Below are 18633 nucleotides of genomic sequence, written 5' to 3'. Positions count from 1 at the left end.
CTTTGTAATAGCGGGGCAAAGTTTTGTTTATTGTGACTTCCGGGGACTAACTAAACTGAGGCATTGATCAAAGAATACTGGCAGAAAAGTATGTTGAAACTAGTATTTGCTTTCATTAGGTATTTGCAGGTTTTGCAACAAAAAGTGCAGAGTTAGCTTAGTCTGACTCTAAAGATTTTTTTATACTACGCTGGTGGCAAACAAGCATACGGTCCGTCTGATGGAAAGCGGTTACTGTAGCCTATGGACGCCTGCAACTCAAGGAGTGTCACATGCGCGTTGCATGCTCCAAAAAGCATGCCAAATCGTTCAGCTTAATATTCACTTGATTGCATTGTCTTCTTAAGAGCCTCTTTACACTTTTTTTCCTAAGGGCCTTACACATGCGATTTTAGTTAGGTACATTACGGACTAAAGCAGTTACATGTATATAAATTATAAACTGAAATAGATACCATACACTAAAGAAAAAGCGATCAAGCCCACTGGTGGCGAAGCCGGGAATCGAACCCGGGTCTCCAGCTAACAGTGATAAACCGTTACAACACCCCGACTGTCGAGGTACCCGTCGAAATTTCTCTAGTGTAGTGTATAGGCGTTATCTCTGAGCGACGGTCGCGCGACCGTCGCCGTCGCGCACCGATAAGGTTTGATTTGTATGCGTCGCATCGCCGTCCGGGACCAACTCTAAGCCACGGCGTAAGGGAGCAATTTGTGTTTGTGTTGTAAAATATTTAATCAAATAATTTGATTTGTTCCCTACATCGTTACATGTATTTATAATTCAGCACACAATCAAAGGCGCAATGAAATGAAACACGAGCCCTTTCTAAGGATACAAAAGGTTAAGTACATTTTCCCCTCACTAGCTCGGAAACACGTGTTTTGTCCTTTAATATCAGCGGGTAAAAACGCATTTTATCCACTAATGGGTAAAGTAATTTGGCCTTGAATAAAGTCAAATAAACTGCTTCAAAATTGATAAAAGTAGGTGAATCTAGTAATAAAGATGATTTACCACCTGTGGAATCCACACTCGGCGTTAAAATGGACTTATTAACATTTTATTGTATTGGCTATTTTTATTTATTTTTATATAATTTTAATTCTAGTACCTGACATTGATTTTGTATAATGATTTTCTTTTTTATGCCATTGTAATGATATTTATAAATTTGAAATTCATGATGTAAATAATGTAAATAATTGTAAATACCCTATACCTGTATTTGCATGTACATGTACTTTATGCAAATAAACAATCTGAATCTGAAGCTGAATCTGAAAATACAACATTGCCCCCTTGTATAACAAATAACTATTTGTGAATTCAAAACTAAATCTTTAGATAGGCGTCAATGACGATGAGGTTCCTTCGCCTATTGGTGTCAGAATTTTCCTTACTTAAGTTACTACTTGTATTATAGAGAGTTACTGTCAAAGTAAAATGTGTAATCACAGTGCATGGACTGCCATCTCTCGACACAAGCATAAAACTTTTGAACCTCAGTTTTGACAATTTGGCCCATATTGTTAGCTTATGTGTTAAAATGTCAAATATTAATATTAGCGCCATCTAGCCGAGCATTCCCCAAAGGTGTAACGCCATCTAGGCCACCGTACCTTGTTCTCTAGGGCTTTTTGGTACGTTTTGTTCTTAGACTTTATCCATGTCTTTGTTGCCTACTAAGTATTTTTCCTTAAAACAGTACTTTCCCATAATATTAGTGGAGGTTTTGTGACGCCAATCGAGCCCGTCATAAAGTTGATGGGTACAGTAAGTGGCCGTTCGGGCAATTGTCCTTTACGGGGCATAAAAATGGGCTAATTGATGGCATTATTGTTGGTTTGGGCTGCTGTGACGTCGTTCAGCGTAGGTGGACACAGGGGTATCGAAAAGTGAACATTTTAATCCGGATTATTAGTTAAAGCAATTTTATAGAACTTATGATAGCCAAAACGCACTACCAATTCTATTCTAACCTGCCTCATCATCCTCCTTGCGTTATCCCGGCATTTGCCGCGGCTCATGGGAGCCTGGGGTCCGCTTTAACAACTAATCCCAAGATTTGGCGTAGGCACTAGTTTTTACGAACGCGACTGCCATCTGACCTTCCAAACCGAAGGGTAAACTAGACCTTATTGGAATTAGTCCGGTTTCCTCACGATGTTTTCCTTCACCGAAAAGCGACTGGCAAATATCAAACTAACTCGGCTTTCAAACAAAAAAAAACTAAATCTAAATCGGATCCGTTCGGGAGCTACGATGCCACAGACAGACACACACACAGACAGTCAGACAGACACGTCAAACTTATAACACCCCGTCGTTTTTGCGTCGGGGGTTAAAGAGAGTTTTCTTAAAAAAAATTACATTGATAGCCAGTCCAAAACTCCAAAATTAAATCGCGTTGATAGAAGACTCCAAAATTAAATCCTTGTGTCGCGTTGATAGAAGACTCCAAAATTAAATCCTTGTGTCGCGTTGATAGAAGACTCCAAAATTAAATCCTTGTGTCGCGTTGATAGAACTCCAAAATTAAATCCTTGTGTCGCGTTGATGTCGTTGAAGAACTCCAAATCCTTGTGTCGCGTTGATAGAAGACTCCAAAATTAAATCCTTGTGTCGCGTTGATAGAAGCCTCCAAAATTAAATCCTTGTGTTGCGTTGATAGAAGACTCCAAAATTAAATCCTTGTGTCGCGTTGATAGAAGACTCCAAAATTAAATCCTTGTGTCGCGTTGATAGAAGACTCCAAAATTAAATCCTTGTGTTGCGTTGATAGAAGACTCCAAAATTAAATCCTTGTGTTGCGTTGATAGAAGACTCCAAAATTAAATCCTTGTGTTGCGTTGATAGAAGACTCCAAAATTAAATCCTTGTGTCGCGTTGATAGAAGCGTTGATAGAAGACTCCAAAATTAAATCCTTGACTCCAAAATTAAATCCTTGTGTCGCGTTGATAGAAGACTCCAAAATTAAATCCTTGTGTCGCGTTGATAGAAGACTCCAAAATTAAATCCTTGTGTCGCGTTGATAGAAGATCCTTGTGTCGCGTTGATAGAAGACTCTAAAATTAAATCCTTGTGTCGCGTTGATAGAAGACTCCAAAATTAAATCCTTGTGTCGCGTTGATAGAAGACTCCAAAATTAAATCCTTGTGTCGCGTTGATAGAAGACTCCAAAATTAAATCCTTGTGTCGCGTTGATAGAAGACTCCAAAATTTAATCCTTGTGTCGCGTTGATAGAAGACTCCAAAATTAAATCCTTGTCTCGCGTTGATAGAAGACTCCAAAATTAAATCCTTGTGTCGCGTTGATAGAAGACTCCAAAATTAAATCCTTGTGTTGCGTTGATAGAAGACTCCAAAATTAAATCCTTGTGTTGCTGGTTTGAAAGTTGCAGCCTTGAGAGTCAAAACAGGAGGGTTACCTACTTAATCAAAATTTTCTTGAAACGCGAAAGTTTTCACATCAGTTCAATAAGTTTAGTCTTGTGTTGCGGATAGCTCATTGCTAAGTATACGTAACATGAAGACTAAGGAGAAGTGTGGGTGTTGTAATGGCATTTTCAGAAATCGGGACCCAAAATTAGTGACAGTCGTTAACAAAAATTAACTAGACGTCAGTTTTGTGACGACAATTAAGAATATTTGTCAAAAAACCAACTTTTTTCATGTTTTAAATGTAGATTATTGCTAAATGTTTATGTATTTAATTAACACAAAATAAATGTTTTTATCATGCTTAATTGTCGTCACAAAACTGACATCTAGTTAATTCTTGTTATAAACTTTCACTAATTTTAGGATTACGGAAGAGTGATAGAGAGCTAGCTACGATACGCTAGCTGGATGTGAAGGAGGTGGTGGGAGAACCACGAATCGATCGCAGCGCGCACCGTGGCCAAAAAAGGAACCCTCGGCAGACCAACTGTCAGTTTTTACAGCGAAATTTACGTATCCGTGCATTTAAAGTAAAAATAAATAAATATGCGTCACGATACTTGCTACGAACAGTGATCACATTTTTTATAAATATGCACAAGCAAATTGGAAACGAGACCAACAAATGAAATAGATAATCGCTGTAAGAGGAAAAAGGAAGTAAACGGACATACTTTAAAAATAGACAAAAATTCTGCATTATTAACGACATTACAGGCATAAATAATCGTCCCCAATATATATGAAATGCCTAAAATCTTACCTAAAATCGGTTTACTTCTTTATTTACATTTCGCGAACTCAACCGTGAGAAACTCCGTGTGTACCTACCTGAAAATTATTGATTGTGTCATTTTAAACGGAGTTTAAAAAGGTGAATGTTATTATCGACACTATAAATTTATATGATCGAATTAAACATTACGCTATTTATTTATTTATTTATTTATTTATTAAGACACTAATAACTATAATAAATACATATATTAATAATAAATACATATAAATTACATATTATAGATTTACATAAATATAACATATATACATACATATACATTTAAATATATATATATATACCTGCTCTAAATATACTTAGTCTTGATACTTCTCAAAAAGATGTTTTCGCAGCTTGCGCTTGAATGTAAATTTAGATTGGGCTTGTCGTATGTCAAGAGGCAAATCATTCCAAAGGCGTACGGCGTGCACTGTGAAAGAATTGGACATGGCATTGGAACGATGATGTGGGACAGCTAGAACAAGCTTACGAGCAGTGCGAAGTTCGCCACCTGGCCGAGCAGTAACAAATTTGAATTTAGACCGCAAGTAATCGGGTGCCGCTGGGTCGTATAAAATGGAGAACAGTGTGCATAAGGACCTAAGACTTCTGCGCTCACGAATGCGGAGCCAGTTGAGTTGTCGGCGAAAGGCGGACACATGGTCGTACTTGCGCAGGCCGAAAATGAACCTAATGCAATTGTTCAGAGCACGGTCCAGCTTGTCCAGAAGACCTTGCGACACATTCGTACAGCACACATCACAGTAGTCAAAGATGGGTAAAACGAGAGCTTGAATAAGGAGAATTTTAGTTGACACAGGCAGAAAATTCTTAAACCTATACAGTGATCGCTATATCATTAAAATTATTTTTTTATTTACTTACTCTTCTTATTAACAGAAAGCTATGTGGCGTTTCTAAGTCCGCCGTAGTTGTAACCGCTAGGTGATGCTGTCATCGTGCACCCAGCCTATACCAGCCCGACGCGTCTACAAACATTGTTGTTGACAATGTCAAGATTACCCCCTAAACGATTCCATATCCAATATGTGTACACGTTCTGTGCTTGTAAGTAATCTCTCCCACTTAGATAAATAATAATTATAGTGTCGTAGTTTCTGAGAGTACCTACTCTTGGCGAGAATTTCTATTCGTTTTGCAATTCGTTTCAAAGTTAGCTATTTCAATGTGTCATTTTAAATCCATATTTCGACTAACGTTGACAGTTACGTTAATTAAAATTCTAGTAGGCAAATTATAAACTGAAATAGATATCATACATGAAAGAAAAAACGACAAAAAAATAATAAAATAATTTGATTTGTTCCTGTGATATATGTGTACCAACTTATATGTATGTGGGTACGCCTATAATATAGTGGTTTTCAAACTTTATGGTCTCACGGCCCTTTATGACACCTTAATTTTTTCGTGACCCCCATAGCTCTTTCTTTGCTAAAATTAGCTATATCAAGTATAACAAAACTGGATTTGCAGATTTATTTTCTGATTATGTTTGGCTATTGAAAGTAGCAAACGAGTATCTTGCCGCGATATCTTTGACGAAAACATAATTATGTCACCCATACACCAGTAATCTGTATGGGTGACATAATAAGTAGTTTTCATAGAAAATGTCTCAAATCACTCCTAATAGTGTCATTCATTGGGACGTTTACCTTACAGCAGATAAAGTTAACGGATTTCTAGCAAAAATAGAGTTGTGGACAACATCTTTACACAATATGAACGTGAACGTAGAAATCCATATTTCTGTTATGGTGGAGAGTTGAGTCCAAAAAGTTGGATTTTGAATCCTTCTTTGAATAAGTTTTTGGAACTAGCACCTGATAGATTGCTAATAAATTGGAGTTGATATCCATTTCAATTGATGCGTTCTGGGTAATAAATAATGGCTTGATCCCATTTGCTACTTCATATTTATGTGAGCTGACATTTTCAACAATGGTAGATATAAAAACAAAAAAAAAGGAATAAGAATTTGACTTTTCAAGACTTTGACTTCATTAAGTTAGAAAAAATCAAATCAGCCTGTCATAAGTTTCTCTTAAACCTAAACTTCGTGGCCCCCCAGGATAAGTGCCGCGACCCCCCTGGGGGTCGCGACCCACACTTTGAAAAACACTGGCCTATATTATACTTACTTATGTATAGGGTAGTTCTTCCGTACACTCGTGAAGGCCCTTTGCACCTCCTGGGGTGCCTTAGGACTAGGACACATGTATAGGGTAGTTATAACTATTCAGTCTTGAATTAAACCTCATACGAATCGCATCAAGTGTTTGTGTCTAATACCTAGAGATTTCCATCCCCCTGTGTCCTGGACTTTATAGTTCCCTAGTTCTAATAGGCAAGTTCTCTTGCCTTCGTGACCCGATGGCCAAGCGGTTTAGGCATCCGTCCGATAAATGGAGGGCGCTGGTTCGATTCCCAGACATTTGGAGGCCTTGGTCACATGTTTTGTCAATGAAAATCTTAAATAATTTATTTTTCTAGGAATGGTGGAGGCTTCTTTGGTGTCAGAGATTGTAGTTGGCTGCACTTACATGGCCGGAGTTTCCTTAGACCCCATCTCGCTGGCGAAGAAACTGGCCAGGGACGCGAAAGACTTTGAGAAGTGCCCTGACAAGTCCAAACTGGTGAGTTTTCTCCAAGAATCACAGATGGGCCAATCACAGACCACCTCAAATTTACTGATAGACGAAGCATCGAGCCAACTCACCAAACATAATATGATTTCCCATAATTAGAAAATTAGTACGGACACAATCGTTTGATCCAGTTGTGCCAAGGTTCATAACCAGCACTCGTATATATTTGAAATATATAATACTTAGCTTTTCCCGCGGCTTCGCTCGCGTTAGATAGAGACCAAAAGTAGCCCATCCCTTCAACTATTTCTACTTAAAAAATCACGTCATTTCTTCGCTCCGTTTTGCGTTGAAAGACCGACAAACAAATAGACACACACACTTTCCCATTTATAATACTAAAATAATAGCATATAGTATGGATAGGTATATCAAATTTGGGTTGAAGCAGGGTACGTAGCCAAATGGCACAAACGCTCACGAAATGCTCACGAATCGAAACGCTCGTGGATATCTATCTCTATCGCTCTTGCGGATTGGCACGACAGAGCCAGATTACCTTTCGCGGCGTTTCGTTTTCGTTTCGCGTCGCAGAAATGCCATTCGGCTACGGCGCCTGGGCTGGTATCCTACCGACTGCGCCAATGTTAGATAAACAATCCATACTAATATTATAAATGGGAAAGTGTGTGTGTCTGTTTGTTTGTCCGTCTTTCACGGCAAAATGGAGCGACGAATTGACGTGATTTTTTAAGTGGAGATATTTGAACGGATGGAGAGTGCCATAGGCTACTTTTTGTCTCTTTCTAACGCGAGCGAAGCCGCGGGCAAAAGCTAGTGTTAGATAAATCAAAGATCGAGATCTGTAGCAGACTGATTTATTTCAAATGTACAACTACCGACATACTTATGAATCTACCCTACGTAACAACTATATGTCATGGTGTACTCGTACTCACTCGTGCAGCACGGGAAGCATGGTCGCGCGATAGACGATAAAATATCAGGCCGTCCCTATCGCACTTACAAATAGTGCGATAGGGACGGCCTGCTATTTTATCGTCTATCGCGCGACCATGCTTCCCGTGCAGCTCGAATGCTGGTATTTTTAACCCCCGACGCAAAAACGACGGGGTGTTATAAGTTTGACGTGTCTGTCTGTCTGTCTGTCTGTCTGTCTGTCTGTCTGTCTGTCTGTCTGTCTGTTTGTCTGTGTGTGTGTCTGTCTGTGGCATCGTAGCTCTCGAACGGATGAACCGATTTTGATTTAGTTTTTTTTGTTTGAAAGCTGAATTAGTCGGGAGTGTTCTTAGCCATGTTTGATGGTAATCGGTCCACTATGTCGGAGGTTTTTCAAAATTTTAATTAGTTTTTTTTTAATAAAAAAAAATTACAATGGTATGTAGCTGATTCTTAGCGGCCCGAAATGTATTACAAAAACACCTAAATACTATTTTTTTCAGCCTTCTAGCTCAAAAAATAAAGATTTTACACCGGGTTAGATTTTTTGGAAAAAAAAAATTATCCAAATCGGTCCAAAAAAATGTCTATATATACGAAAATATAAAATTCGTGTGGCACTATTGTGCCACCGAAAGCCCAAATCTGAAGTCCATTTTGGTCTATCTCTTATCGTTTCCGAGATATAACGTCTTGAAAGTACGAAATGTACTAAACTTCTACTATTTGTTTGTGAAATCGTTGCTATCACATTCCATCAGGCGCTCATGACTAAATTGTATGGAAGAGTCGAAATCCGACTCGCACTTGACCAATTATCGTAGAAAGTTGTTTCGACGTAAAACGATGAGGTGTTATAAGTTTGACGTGTCTATCTGTCTCTGTGTGTGTGTGTGTGTGTGTGTATGTGTGTGTCTGTCTGTGGCATCGCATCGTGTCGTAGCTCCTGAACGGATCTACCGATTTTGATTAATTTTTTTGTTTATAAAAGGTGAATTAGTCGAGTGTTTTTATTTATATTAGCTGTAGGTGAGGGCCTTTCTTCCCGTGGGAGAAGGCGACTGTGGGATGTGGGTTAAATTGTGGCGTAGGCGAGAGGCTGGCAACCTGTCACTGCAATGTCACAGTTTCGTTTTCTTTCAACCCCTTATTTGCCAACAGTGGCACTGAAACCTGAGTAGTTTCATGTGCTCTGCCTACCCCTTCATGGGACACAGGCGTGATTGTATGTATATGTAGCTGTAGGTGATGGCCGCTGGTCCAAGATGGTCGCCGCCACAAAAAAAATTATTTATTTATTATGGATTACAGAGGCAAGCCTGATCGCGCGATAAATGATAAAACCAGCAGGGTTAGCACATGATTGCCGCGAGAGTATGTCACCGCGAGATAGACTACCGGTTCTTATGTCATTAATACAATTACGACAAAGACGTGTCATCTCATCTATCTCGCGGCGACATACTCTCGCGGCAATCATGTGCTAGGCCTAAAGGGGCGGCTCATTCTGCGATTCTATCGCCGCGCTACATGTACGTACATGGCGGCGGCCGCGAGTTTCGCGGCCCGTTCACTGGTGACGACCTTCACGCGGCGCAATAGAATTCTATGTCGGCTGCTCGCGTGCGGTCTGTTTGTTAATGTAGGTAAGAATTTAGAATGACGGCATTTTATGAACATCAAAGGAGTGAGCCTTCAGTATTTGTACTATTATATTCTGTGATATTCGTACTATTAGTAAGTGCGAAAAGGACGGCCTGGCGCGACCATGCTATCGGTGCTGATTTTTAACCGCCGCCTCAAATCTCAAAGGAAGGGGTTCTCAATTCGTCTGTATTTTATTTTTTATGTTTGTTCCTCGATATCTCCGTCGCTACTGGACCGATTTTGAATTTTTTTTTTGATAGTATATGAATACAGATTGGTCCCATTTTTCTCAGAACCCAGTTCTGGGTGGCTAGCCGAATGGCACAATCGCTCACGAAACGAAGCGCTAGTAGATATCTATCTCTATCGCGCTTGCGTATTGGCGCGACAGAGCCAGCGGCGTATCGCTTTCGTTTGGCGTCGGAGAAATGCCATTCGGCTACGGGGCCTGATGATGGGATCCTGGAGAAATCGAGAGAACTCCTCAAATCTGAAAGGCATACATATGGTGATTTTTGTGTTTTTAAAGGAATGGCATGCATTTACTTACGGAACAGTGACATTTGGTGCAGTGGAACTGCTGATGATGGTCAGAACGGAACTCCTCAAATCTGAACGGCACGCTTATAGTGACTTTAGTATTTTTATAAAAACAGCATGCACTTACCTCTAGAACATCTTGAACGTAAAAAATGTAGGTAAGTACTTAACATACAATTCGGTACTTGAATTCCAAAACACAAGAAATATGACAAAAGAAAGAGCCCCCTACAAAAAGAAAGAAATAAAAACCTTAAATTATAAATTTAAAAAACCCCCGACACAAAAAAAAGGTGAATTAAATTAAAAATTAAATAAAAAAAGGGTGAAAAAAACTAAAAGTGCGAGCTTTCAAAAAGTAATAAAATAACTAAATAAGTAGCTCTAGGAATACCTACCTTCCTTCTTACGAAATACCTACCTTCTTCTTCTTAGGAATATCTACCTACCTTCTACCTTCTTACGAAATACGTAAGATGAAAACCTAACTACGAAATTCTTGAACGTAAAAATTTTGGTACTTAAACATAAAATTACTTGAATTCTTAAACACAAGAAATATGACAAAATAAATTATTAATTATTATTCTCTTTATTGATTTCCATTATTAATTAATGGTAAAGTGTTGTCGCGTCGGGGGACCGCTCTTTGCCTGTCTAACTTGAAACTTAAAAACTAAATATTTACACAGCTAAACTAACTTAATAAATGTTTAACAAAAAATTCACTAGGTACATACATTAAACTAACTACCTGAACATGAACAATGTAACTATACAACCAAAATGTCAAAGGAAGTATTAGAATTACAAGTAAGGTATATGTTTACAACCAAACAAACTAGATAAGTGCTGAGCAAAAATTTCAACACCCAATCTTAAAATAAGACTCTAAAGACTGCATCGGAAACACAACCGTCAACGACGTCTGCCCTCGCGCTAATATTGAGAGCGGTCCCCCGACGCGACAACACTTTACCATTAATTAATAATGGAAATCAATAAAGAGAATAATAATTAATAATTTATTTTGTCATATTTCTTGTGTTTAAGAATTCAAGTAATTTTATGTTTAAGTACCAAAATTTTTACGTTCAAGAATTTCGTAGTTAGGTTTTCATCTTACGTATTTCGTAAGAAGGTAGAAGGTAGGTAGATATTCCTAAGAAGAAGAAGGTAGGTATTTCGTAAGAAGGAAGGTAGGTATTCCTAGAGCTACTTATTTAGTTATTTTATTACTTTTTGAAAGCTCGCACTTTTAGTTTTTTTCACCCTTTTTTTATTTAATTAGCAATACAATTTGTCATATGTCTGGTGACCTCATGCTCACTGTAAACGCTTCATAATGGGGTGTCTAGCTACTTAGTCTGTGGGGAATGTGGAGCCAATTTGGGCCATTTTTTTTTTCAAAGTTGTCCACCCCACTTTTTTTGTAACATGGGTATTTTTTACGCGATTCGTACTAATCGGATCCTGATAGGAGAAAAAAAATGTCCCAAGATTTCCATACATTTTTTCGAACCTTCTATTCCGTTGCCGCCATACAAAATGTATGAAAAAATGGTAACGGAATGGGAAAAAGCTTGGGACACTTTTTTTCTCCTATTAGGATTGAAAGAACTCGCGATTCTGAGTGGGAAACACACAAAAAATTCCAAATCCAAAAAAAAAAGTGGGGTGGACAACTTTGAAAAAAATGGCCCATTTACACTGTGCGAGAACTTACCTACGAATTTTAGTACATTGTGGTATTTGACCTATTTGAGTGTGTAATATTTGCAAACACGATTATTAGATATATTTTTTCATTCACTTTAATATTTTTTCTTTCTAGCCTCAAAAGGTCTTCACCTGGGAAGAAGTGAGACAGTTTGACGGCGAGCAAGGGCGTCCCATGTACCTCGTCATTGACAACAAAGTTTATGACTTCACAACTTTTGCTGATTTGGTAACTAAGTACTCGTATAAATAAAAAAAAAAAAAAATTATAAGTATCATGTAAAATGTTGCATCATTTCAAAATCAACAGTGAAATTTTATATTGTTGATCCTATAGAGATCATTTTGTACAGTCAACAATTATGAATACAGCTAAAGTGTAAAGACCTTAATGTCCAGGCAATATGATAATAGTTATTTGTTATACAAGGGGGCAAAGTTGTATTTTAATGCCGAGTGTGGAATTGAAAAACGAGTAAGTGAAAGGATACTATAGTTGAACCACGAGCGAAGCGAGTGGTTTGAGAATAGAATCCTGAACTTGCGAGTTTTTTAACACACGAGAAGTAAAATGCATTTGCACCCGAGTGTAACACAAAACTTTTCCCGTCACTACAGCGAGGAAAGTACAACGAAAAAAATGCGTTTATCACTGCTTCCAGTAGTTCCACAGGTGGTAAATCATCTTTATTACTAGATTCACCTACTTTTATCAATTTTAAAGCAGTTAATTTGACTTTATTCAAGGTCAAATTACTTTACCCACTAGTGGATAAAATGCGTTTTTACCCGCTGATATTAAAGGAGAACATATTTGTTTCCGAGCTAGTGAGGGGAAAATATACAACAAAAATACACTAATTAAAAAATAATGAAGCAAAAATCAGGTAAATATATTGACCGGGGTATAGAAAAAAGGTAATCACGGTCCATACCCCGGTTAATATAAGTCTAAGAAAGATGTTAGTGTGTCAAGCACTGGTACGTTTAACTTAATGGCTTGTGTTTTTGCAGCACCCAGCAGGCCCGGCGCCGCTAAAGCGACACGCGGGCAACGACGCGACCGCAGCGATTCGCGCAGCGCGCATACCCAGTTTCGCCATTGATGTACTCCTAAACCGATTCAAAGTGGGCAGTATTGATGTAAGTACAATGAGAAAATTTTAGGCCTTAAGAGGAATCGCTAGGTACGATTGGTGCTGCCCTCATTTTGTGGGGTATTTGTGAACTATGCTCCCAGCAATCTAGCTGCTAGATTCTAGCAGGCCCAACTCTGAATCGACAAGCGGGCAACAACGGCTATTCTCAGTGTAGTCATGAATGTACATACATACATACATACTATCACGCCTGTATCCCATGAAGGGATAAGCAGAGCACATGAAACTACTCAAGTTTCAGTGCCACTCTTGGCAAAAAGGGGTTGAAAGAAATCGAAAATGTGACATTGCAGTGACAGGTTGCCAGCCTCTCGCCTACGTCACTATTTAACCCATATCCCACAGTCGCCTTCTACGACACCCACGGGAAGAAAGGGGGTGGTGAAATTCTTAACCCGTCACCACACGGGATGAATATATATTAAATTATTTATGCACCGGGTCAGATTTGGCGCTATGGTACTTGAGAAAAAAATACGACCAGTACTGCCCTCGTGTTGTAGGGTATTTGTAAACTATGCTCCCAGCTAGCAGAGCCACACGCGGGCAACGAAGCGACGACAGTGATTCGTGCAGCATGCATACCTATACTACCTGTTTAGGAGTACATCAATGGCGATACTTTGATGTACACGTAAACCGATTCAAAGTGCTGGTGGCCTAGCGGTAAGCCCGCAACTTTCAATCCGGGGTCGCGGGTTCGAACACTGGCTTGTGACCAATGAGTTTTTCGGAACTTAGGTGCGAAAGAAATGTCATTTGATATTTTAGAGTTTCTTTTTTTTCGTCACTTGTGAAATGTGATATTTTTGAAAAAAAATATGCTATTTCTCCTCAGAATAACTAGCTCTTTCAATCCTAGTAGTTAAAAAAATTGTCCCATACGATTTTTTCTTATTTTGTTACCAATCATTCATGTCATGTGTCATTTCATTTTTTGTGGGGTAACAAAAGAGGAAAGTATCAAAAATGTATGGAAATTCTGGAACACTTTTTGTCTCCCAGTGAGATTGAAAGTACTTATTCCTGATTTTAAGTCAGTTGACCTAAAATTCCCTAATAAAATCAAAATTTAAAAAATGGCAAAAAAAAAAGAAATGATCATTTGCCAGTCGCTTTTCGGTGAAGGAAAACATCGTGAGGAAACCGGACTAATCCTAAAAAGGCTAACTAACCCTTCGGGTAGGAAGGTCAGATTGGGTGTCGCTTTCGTAAAACTAGTGTCAACGCCAAACCTTGAGATTAGTTGTCAAAGCGGACGCCAGCTACTCACTAACCTTGGCGAAAGCCGGTGTAACGCAAGGAGGATTATTTAAAAAAAATCGAGGGGAATCGCTAAGCGCAAGACTGACTCATTTTGTGGGGTATTTGTAAACTATGCCCCAGACCCCCAGCATGCAGAGCGACTCTTAAGCGACACGCAGGCAACGACGTGACCGCAGTAAAGTTGCGGGCTACGCTAGTGTCATACATTACATTACATAGTATACATTACACCTACCAACTTATAAGTATTGTGAATAATAAATTGCATTAATTATTTTCAGAAATCACAGAATGCTAAACTCGAGATGCCCACCATTCTGTGATACTGACACACTCGTCGCAAAAGCAGGTGGGATACATTATCATTATTTAAAGATCTTAAAATGAAAACATTTGGCTTTGTTTTTAAATAACCAATGAATTGTCTTTTACAATATTTTTGAGTTTATTGATTTAGACTAACGATTTGCACTCATAATTTTAGAACAAAACGGGACTTAATCGCGTAAACACTTATATTTATATTGGGACAAACGTTTCGAACATGACGTTATGTTCGTGGTCACGGGTAGACTGACGAGGAAATTGCATCAACATCTTCTAGCCGCGCGAGTTTTTCGAACTACCCGCACTTGTTCTTGATTATTCACTTTTGCGCAAGGGTTGTTGGGGTTTTGTTCTAAAATTATAATATTTTTGATCTTTGTTGATTTTTGTCAGATTTATAGTATATGTAATACTTACTAATATGCAAGACAATATAACCACAAAATTAAAATTTTGAAAAAACCCACGACCGCGACACAGTAGACCGATTTTCGTGAAATATGGCTAAGATCTGACCCTGACCCAAATAACTTTGGCTTTGGCTTTCAGGCAAAAAAAAACTAAATTTATATCGGTTCATCCGTTCGAGAGCTACGATGTCACAGACAGACACACACACACACAGACAGACAGACAGAGAGACAGACGGACAGACGGACAGACTGACAGACGGACAGACGGACAGACGGACAGACGGACAGACGGACGGACGGACGGACGGACGGACAGACAAACAGACACGTCAAACTTAAAACCATACATCGGGGTTTTGGGAGCGGGAATGATTTACACTAGCCCAAAAATGGTGAAAACGATAAAAGATAAACATTTCTAGGTACATTTGGAGCCAGTTACATACTGAAATATATATTTCAGTAATTCAAATTACTATAAACAGAGTTACAAATACACGAATTCATTCTCGCTTCCAAAACCCCGATGTATGCTTATAACACCCCGTCTTTTTTGCGTCGGGCATTAAAAATGCAGTATAATATGTCCAATTTAAGTTAGTATTGTAAGTATTTATAAAACTATAAAACAAAATTAGTACGTATTATATATTTTACAATTGTATTCATTTCAGATTATCGGAGGCAATTCCTGAAACTCAAGAATACCTAAACCTAAGTACGTTAACAAGAAAAACAACGTTATGGACCTACGCAGTCTGAAATAAATATTGATTAATAAATACAATTTATCTAAAATACTATTTATTTTCCTTAACATCCATCAAGTCTATGGCATCATCAATCTTGTAACCCTTAAAATTAAATCCTTTGTTTAAAACCTTTCTTGAAATTGTTATTAAGTAGAACAGGAAAAAGGTATGTTTGTAGCGTCCACTTCTCTTTGGGATGTCCCTTGCCTAGAAGTGTCTTGGCCTTTGCCCCTGAGAGGCCTTATTCCACTCACATCAACTGTCAAAGTAGCGTAATTTTTAATCAACAGTGGATAATCGAATGTTTATTTTTTTTATTTATTTATTTAATTTAGACATCAAATGGTCCAAGAAATGTGTTAGTTAAGTCGCTTATTATCTATGTTAGTAACAAAATTGAACAAGTAATATTTAATAATTAAAAGTGACCTTGTCCTCTGAGTCCTCTGACTCATTGCCCATAACAGCGGACAATCTAGCTTATTTTTATTCGATCAACTAAAAAAACAAACTGAACTGAAAAAAATAATGTTCCTAACAAAAATAACCTTATAATAGTTTGCTTTGGTGGTCACACTTTTCTCCTAAGTGTATTTTCACATTATCCGATCCGATATCGGATGTAGAACCGATATGCTGAAGGCGCCATGTTTGACATTTGCCTTTGATAAGGTGAAAACGCTTTAATGGTGGATTGTAATGTCTAATTTTAACATGATTGTACTGACTCAACCACAGATGTCATATTATATACCATAGATCAAGCAAACGTATCTACTTAGCGTGTCAAATGAACTCAGTGAAATCCACTGAGTTGTCCGTCTTTACTCGCAGCTTGCAGCTTTCGGGCGTCAATTTTTAGGGTTCCGTAGTCAACTAGGAACCCTTATAGTTTCGCCATGTCTGTCTGTCCGTCCGTCCGTCCGTCCGTCCGTCCGTCCGTCCGCGGATAATCTCAGTAACCGTTAGCACTAGAAAGCTGAAATTTGGCACAAATATGTATATCGATCACGCCGATAAAGTGCAAAAATAAAAAATGGAAAAATATGTTTTATTAGGGTACCTCCCCCTACATGTAAAATGGGGACTGATATTTTTTTTCATTCCAACCCCAACGTGTGATATATTGTTGGATAGGTATTTAAAAATGAATAAGGGTTTACTAGAATCGTTTTTTGATAATATTAATATTTTCGGAAATAATCGCTCCTAAAGGAAAAAAAAGTGTGTGTGTCCCCCTCTAACTTTTCAACCATATGTTTAAAAAATATGAAAAAAATCACAAAAGTAGAACTTTATAAAGACTTACTAGGAAAATTGTTTTGAACTTGATAGGTTCAGTAGTTTTTGAGAAAAATACAGAAAACTACGGAACTATACACTGAGCGTGGCCCGACACGCTCTTGGCCGGTTTTTGTAAGTTGAAGTCAACCAAAACATAAAAAATGCCTCGTTACGTGATATTCAATTGCAACAACACAAAAATTATGAACAATCAAGAGCCTGAGACATATTTAAAATTACAGGCAAGAATCAACTTCAGTACAAAATTTGACACGCTCGGCCCCTATACAAATATATGAATTTGTTTCTTCTATCTAAATTAAGTTCTGTGGACTCAACAACTAGCCATTTTATCCACAACGGCGAATCAACACTAAACGTCAGTTTTCGTAAGTCAAAGATCCTATTAGACAATTTAAACAATAAACACTTAAGATAAAGGATAGGTGAATCTGTACGTGCGAGTACACCTGGCACACGCTTATCAATCGGATTCTGATTAGGTACTACATAATTACTAATATTATCGTCTGATACATACGTCATGCTCATTAACAAATAATCACGTGTGTTTGCGGAGTGTTTGAGTTCTTGTAGACTTTGATGACTACTGACGAAATCACCAGTAAAAAAACCGGCCAAGAGCGTGTCGGGCCACGCTCAGTATAGGGTTCCGTAGTTTTCCGTATTTTTCTCAAAAACTACTGAACCTATCAAGTTCAAAACAATTTTCCTAGAAAGTCCTTATAAAACACTGATTCAAACTTTCACGATTTTTACACATATTTAAAATTGCAAACGGGACTTAATCGCGTATTTACTATGTTTTAAACACTAACCTCCGACGTTTCAAGGACGGCATTGTCCCCGTGGTCTCGGAGCAGACTGGCTGAAGTTGACATCAACATCTTCTAGCAAACTCGTACAGCTAGAAGATGTTAATGTCAACTTCAGCCAGTCTGCTCCGAGACCACGGGGACAATGCCGTCCTTGAAACGTCGGAGGTTAGTGTTTAAAACATAGTGTTTAAAACATAGTAAATACGCGATTAAGTCCCGTTTGCAATTTTAAATAAGTCCTTATAAAGTTCTACTTTTGTGATTTTTTTCATATTTTTTAAGCATATGGTTCAAAAGTTAGAGGGGGGGGACGCACTTTTTTTCCTATAGGAGCGATTATTTCCGAAAATATTAATATTATCAAAAAACGATCTTAGTAAACCCTCATTCATTTTTAAATACCTATCCAACAATATATCACACGTTGGGGTTGGAATGAAAAAAAATATCAGCCCCCACTTTACATGTAGGGGTGGTACCCTAATAAAACATTTTTTTCCATTTTTTATTTTTGCACTTTATTGGCGTGATTGATATACATATTGGTACCAAATTTCAGCTTTCTAGTGCTAACGGTTACTGAGATTATCCGCGGACGGACGGACGGACGGACGGACGGACGGACGGACGGACGGACGGACGGACGGACGGACGGACGGACAGACAGACATGGCGAAACTATAAGGGTTCGTAGTTGACTACGGAACCCTAAAAATAACAAATTTAAATTGTTGAGTGATTTATATAATAAAAGATTTCATACCAAGGTCAGTATTACCATACCAGTCAGTATACCAAGGTTAGTATAGTAGGAGCGCTGGTAGCCTAGCGGTAAGTACGTGCGACTTTCGTTCCGGAGGTCGCGGGTTCGAACCCCGGCTCGCACCAATGAG

General features: G+C 38.3%; 1 protein-coding gene across 2 annotated transcripts in view; it reads left to right on the top strand.

The window, feature by feature from the left end:
* LOC125235735 (acyl-CoA (8-3)-desaturase-like) overlaps nucleotides 1–15657 on the top strand; it is a 193320-nt gene extending 177663 nt beyond the window's left edge. Inside the window, exons 2-6 of one of the 2 annotated variants that reach the window (XM_048142311.1) lie at nucleotides 6739–6881; nucleotides 11815–11928; nucleotides 12714–12842; nucleotides 14407–14474; nucleotides 15540–15657. In XM_048142311.1, the coding sequence (XP_047998268.1) occupies nucleotides 6739–6881; nucleotides 11815–11928; nucleotides 12714–12842; nucleotides 14407–14448 (428 nt within the window). In that variant the 3' untranslated portion in view covers nucleotides 14449–14474; nucleotides 15540–15657. The remainder of the gene's footprint in view (nucleotides 1–6738; nucleotides 6882–11814; nucleotides 11929–12713; nucleotides 12843–14406; nucleotides 14475–15539) is intronic. The other variant, XM_048142312.1, reaches the window with a different exon arrangement.
* Nucleotides 15658–18633: the final 2976 nt, after the last annotated feature.

The sequence above is a fragment of the Leguminivora glycinivorella genome, chromosome 18 (genome assembly GCF_023078275.1).
Source record: "Leguminivora glycinivorella isolate SPB_JAAS2020 chromosome 18, LegGlyc_1.1, whole genome shotgun sequence".
Lineage (NCBI taxonomy): Eukaryota > Metazoa > Arthropoda > Insecta > Lepidoptera > Tortricidae > Leguminivora > Leguminivora glycinivorella.
The sequence above is the reverse complement of the archived record's forward strand: the minus strand, read 5'-3'. Positions and strand labels throughout refer to the sequence as shown.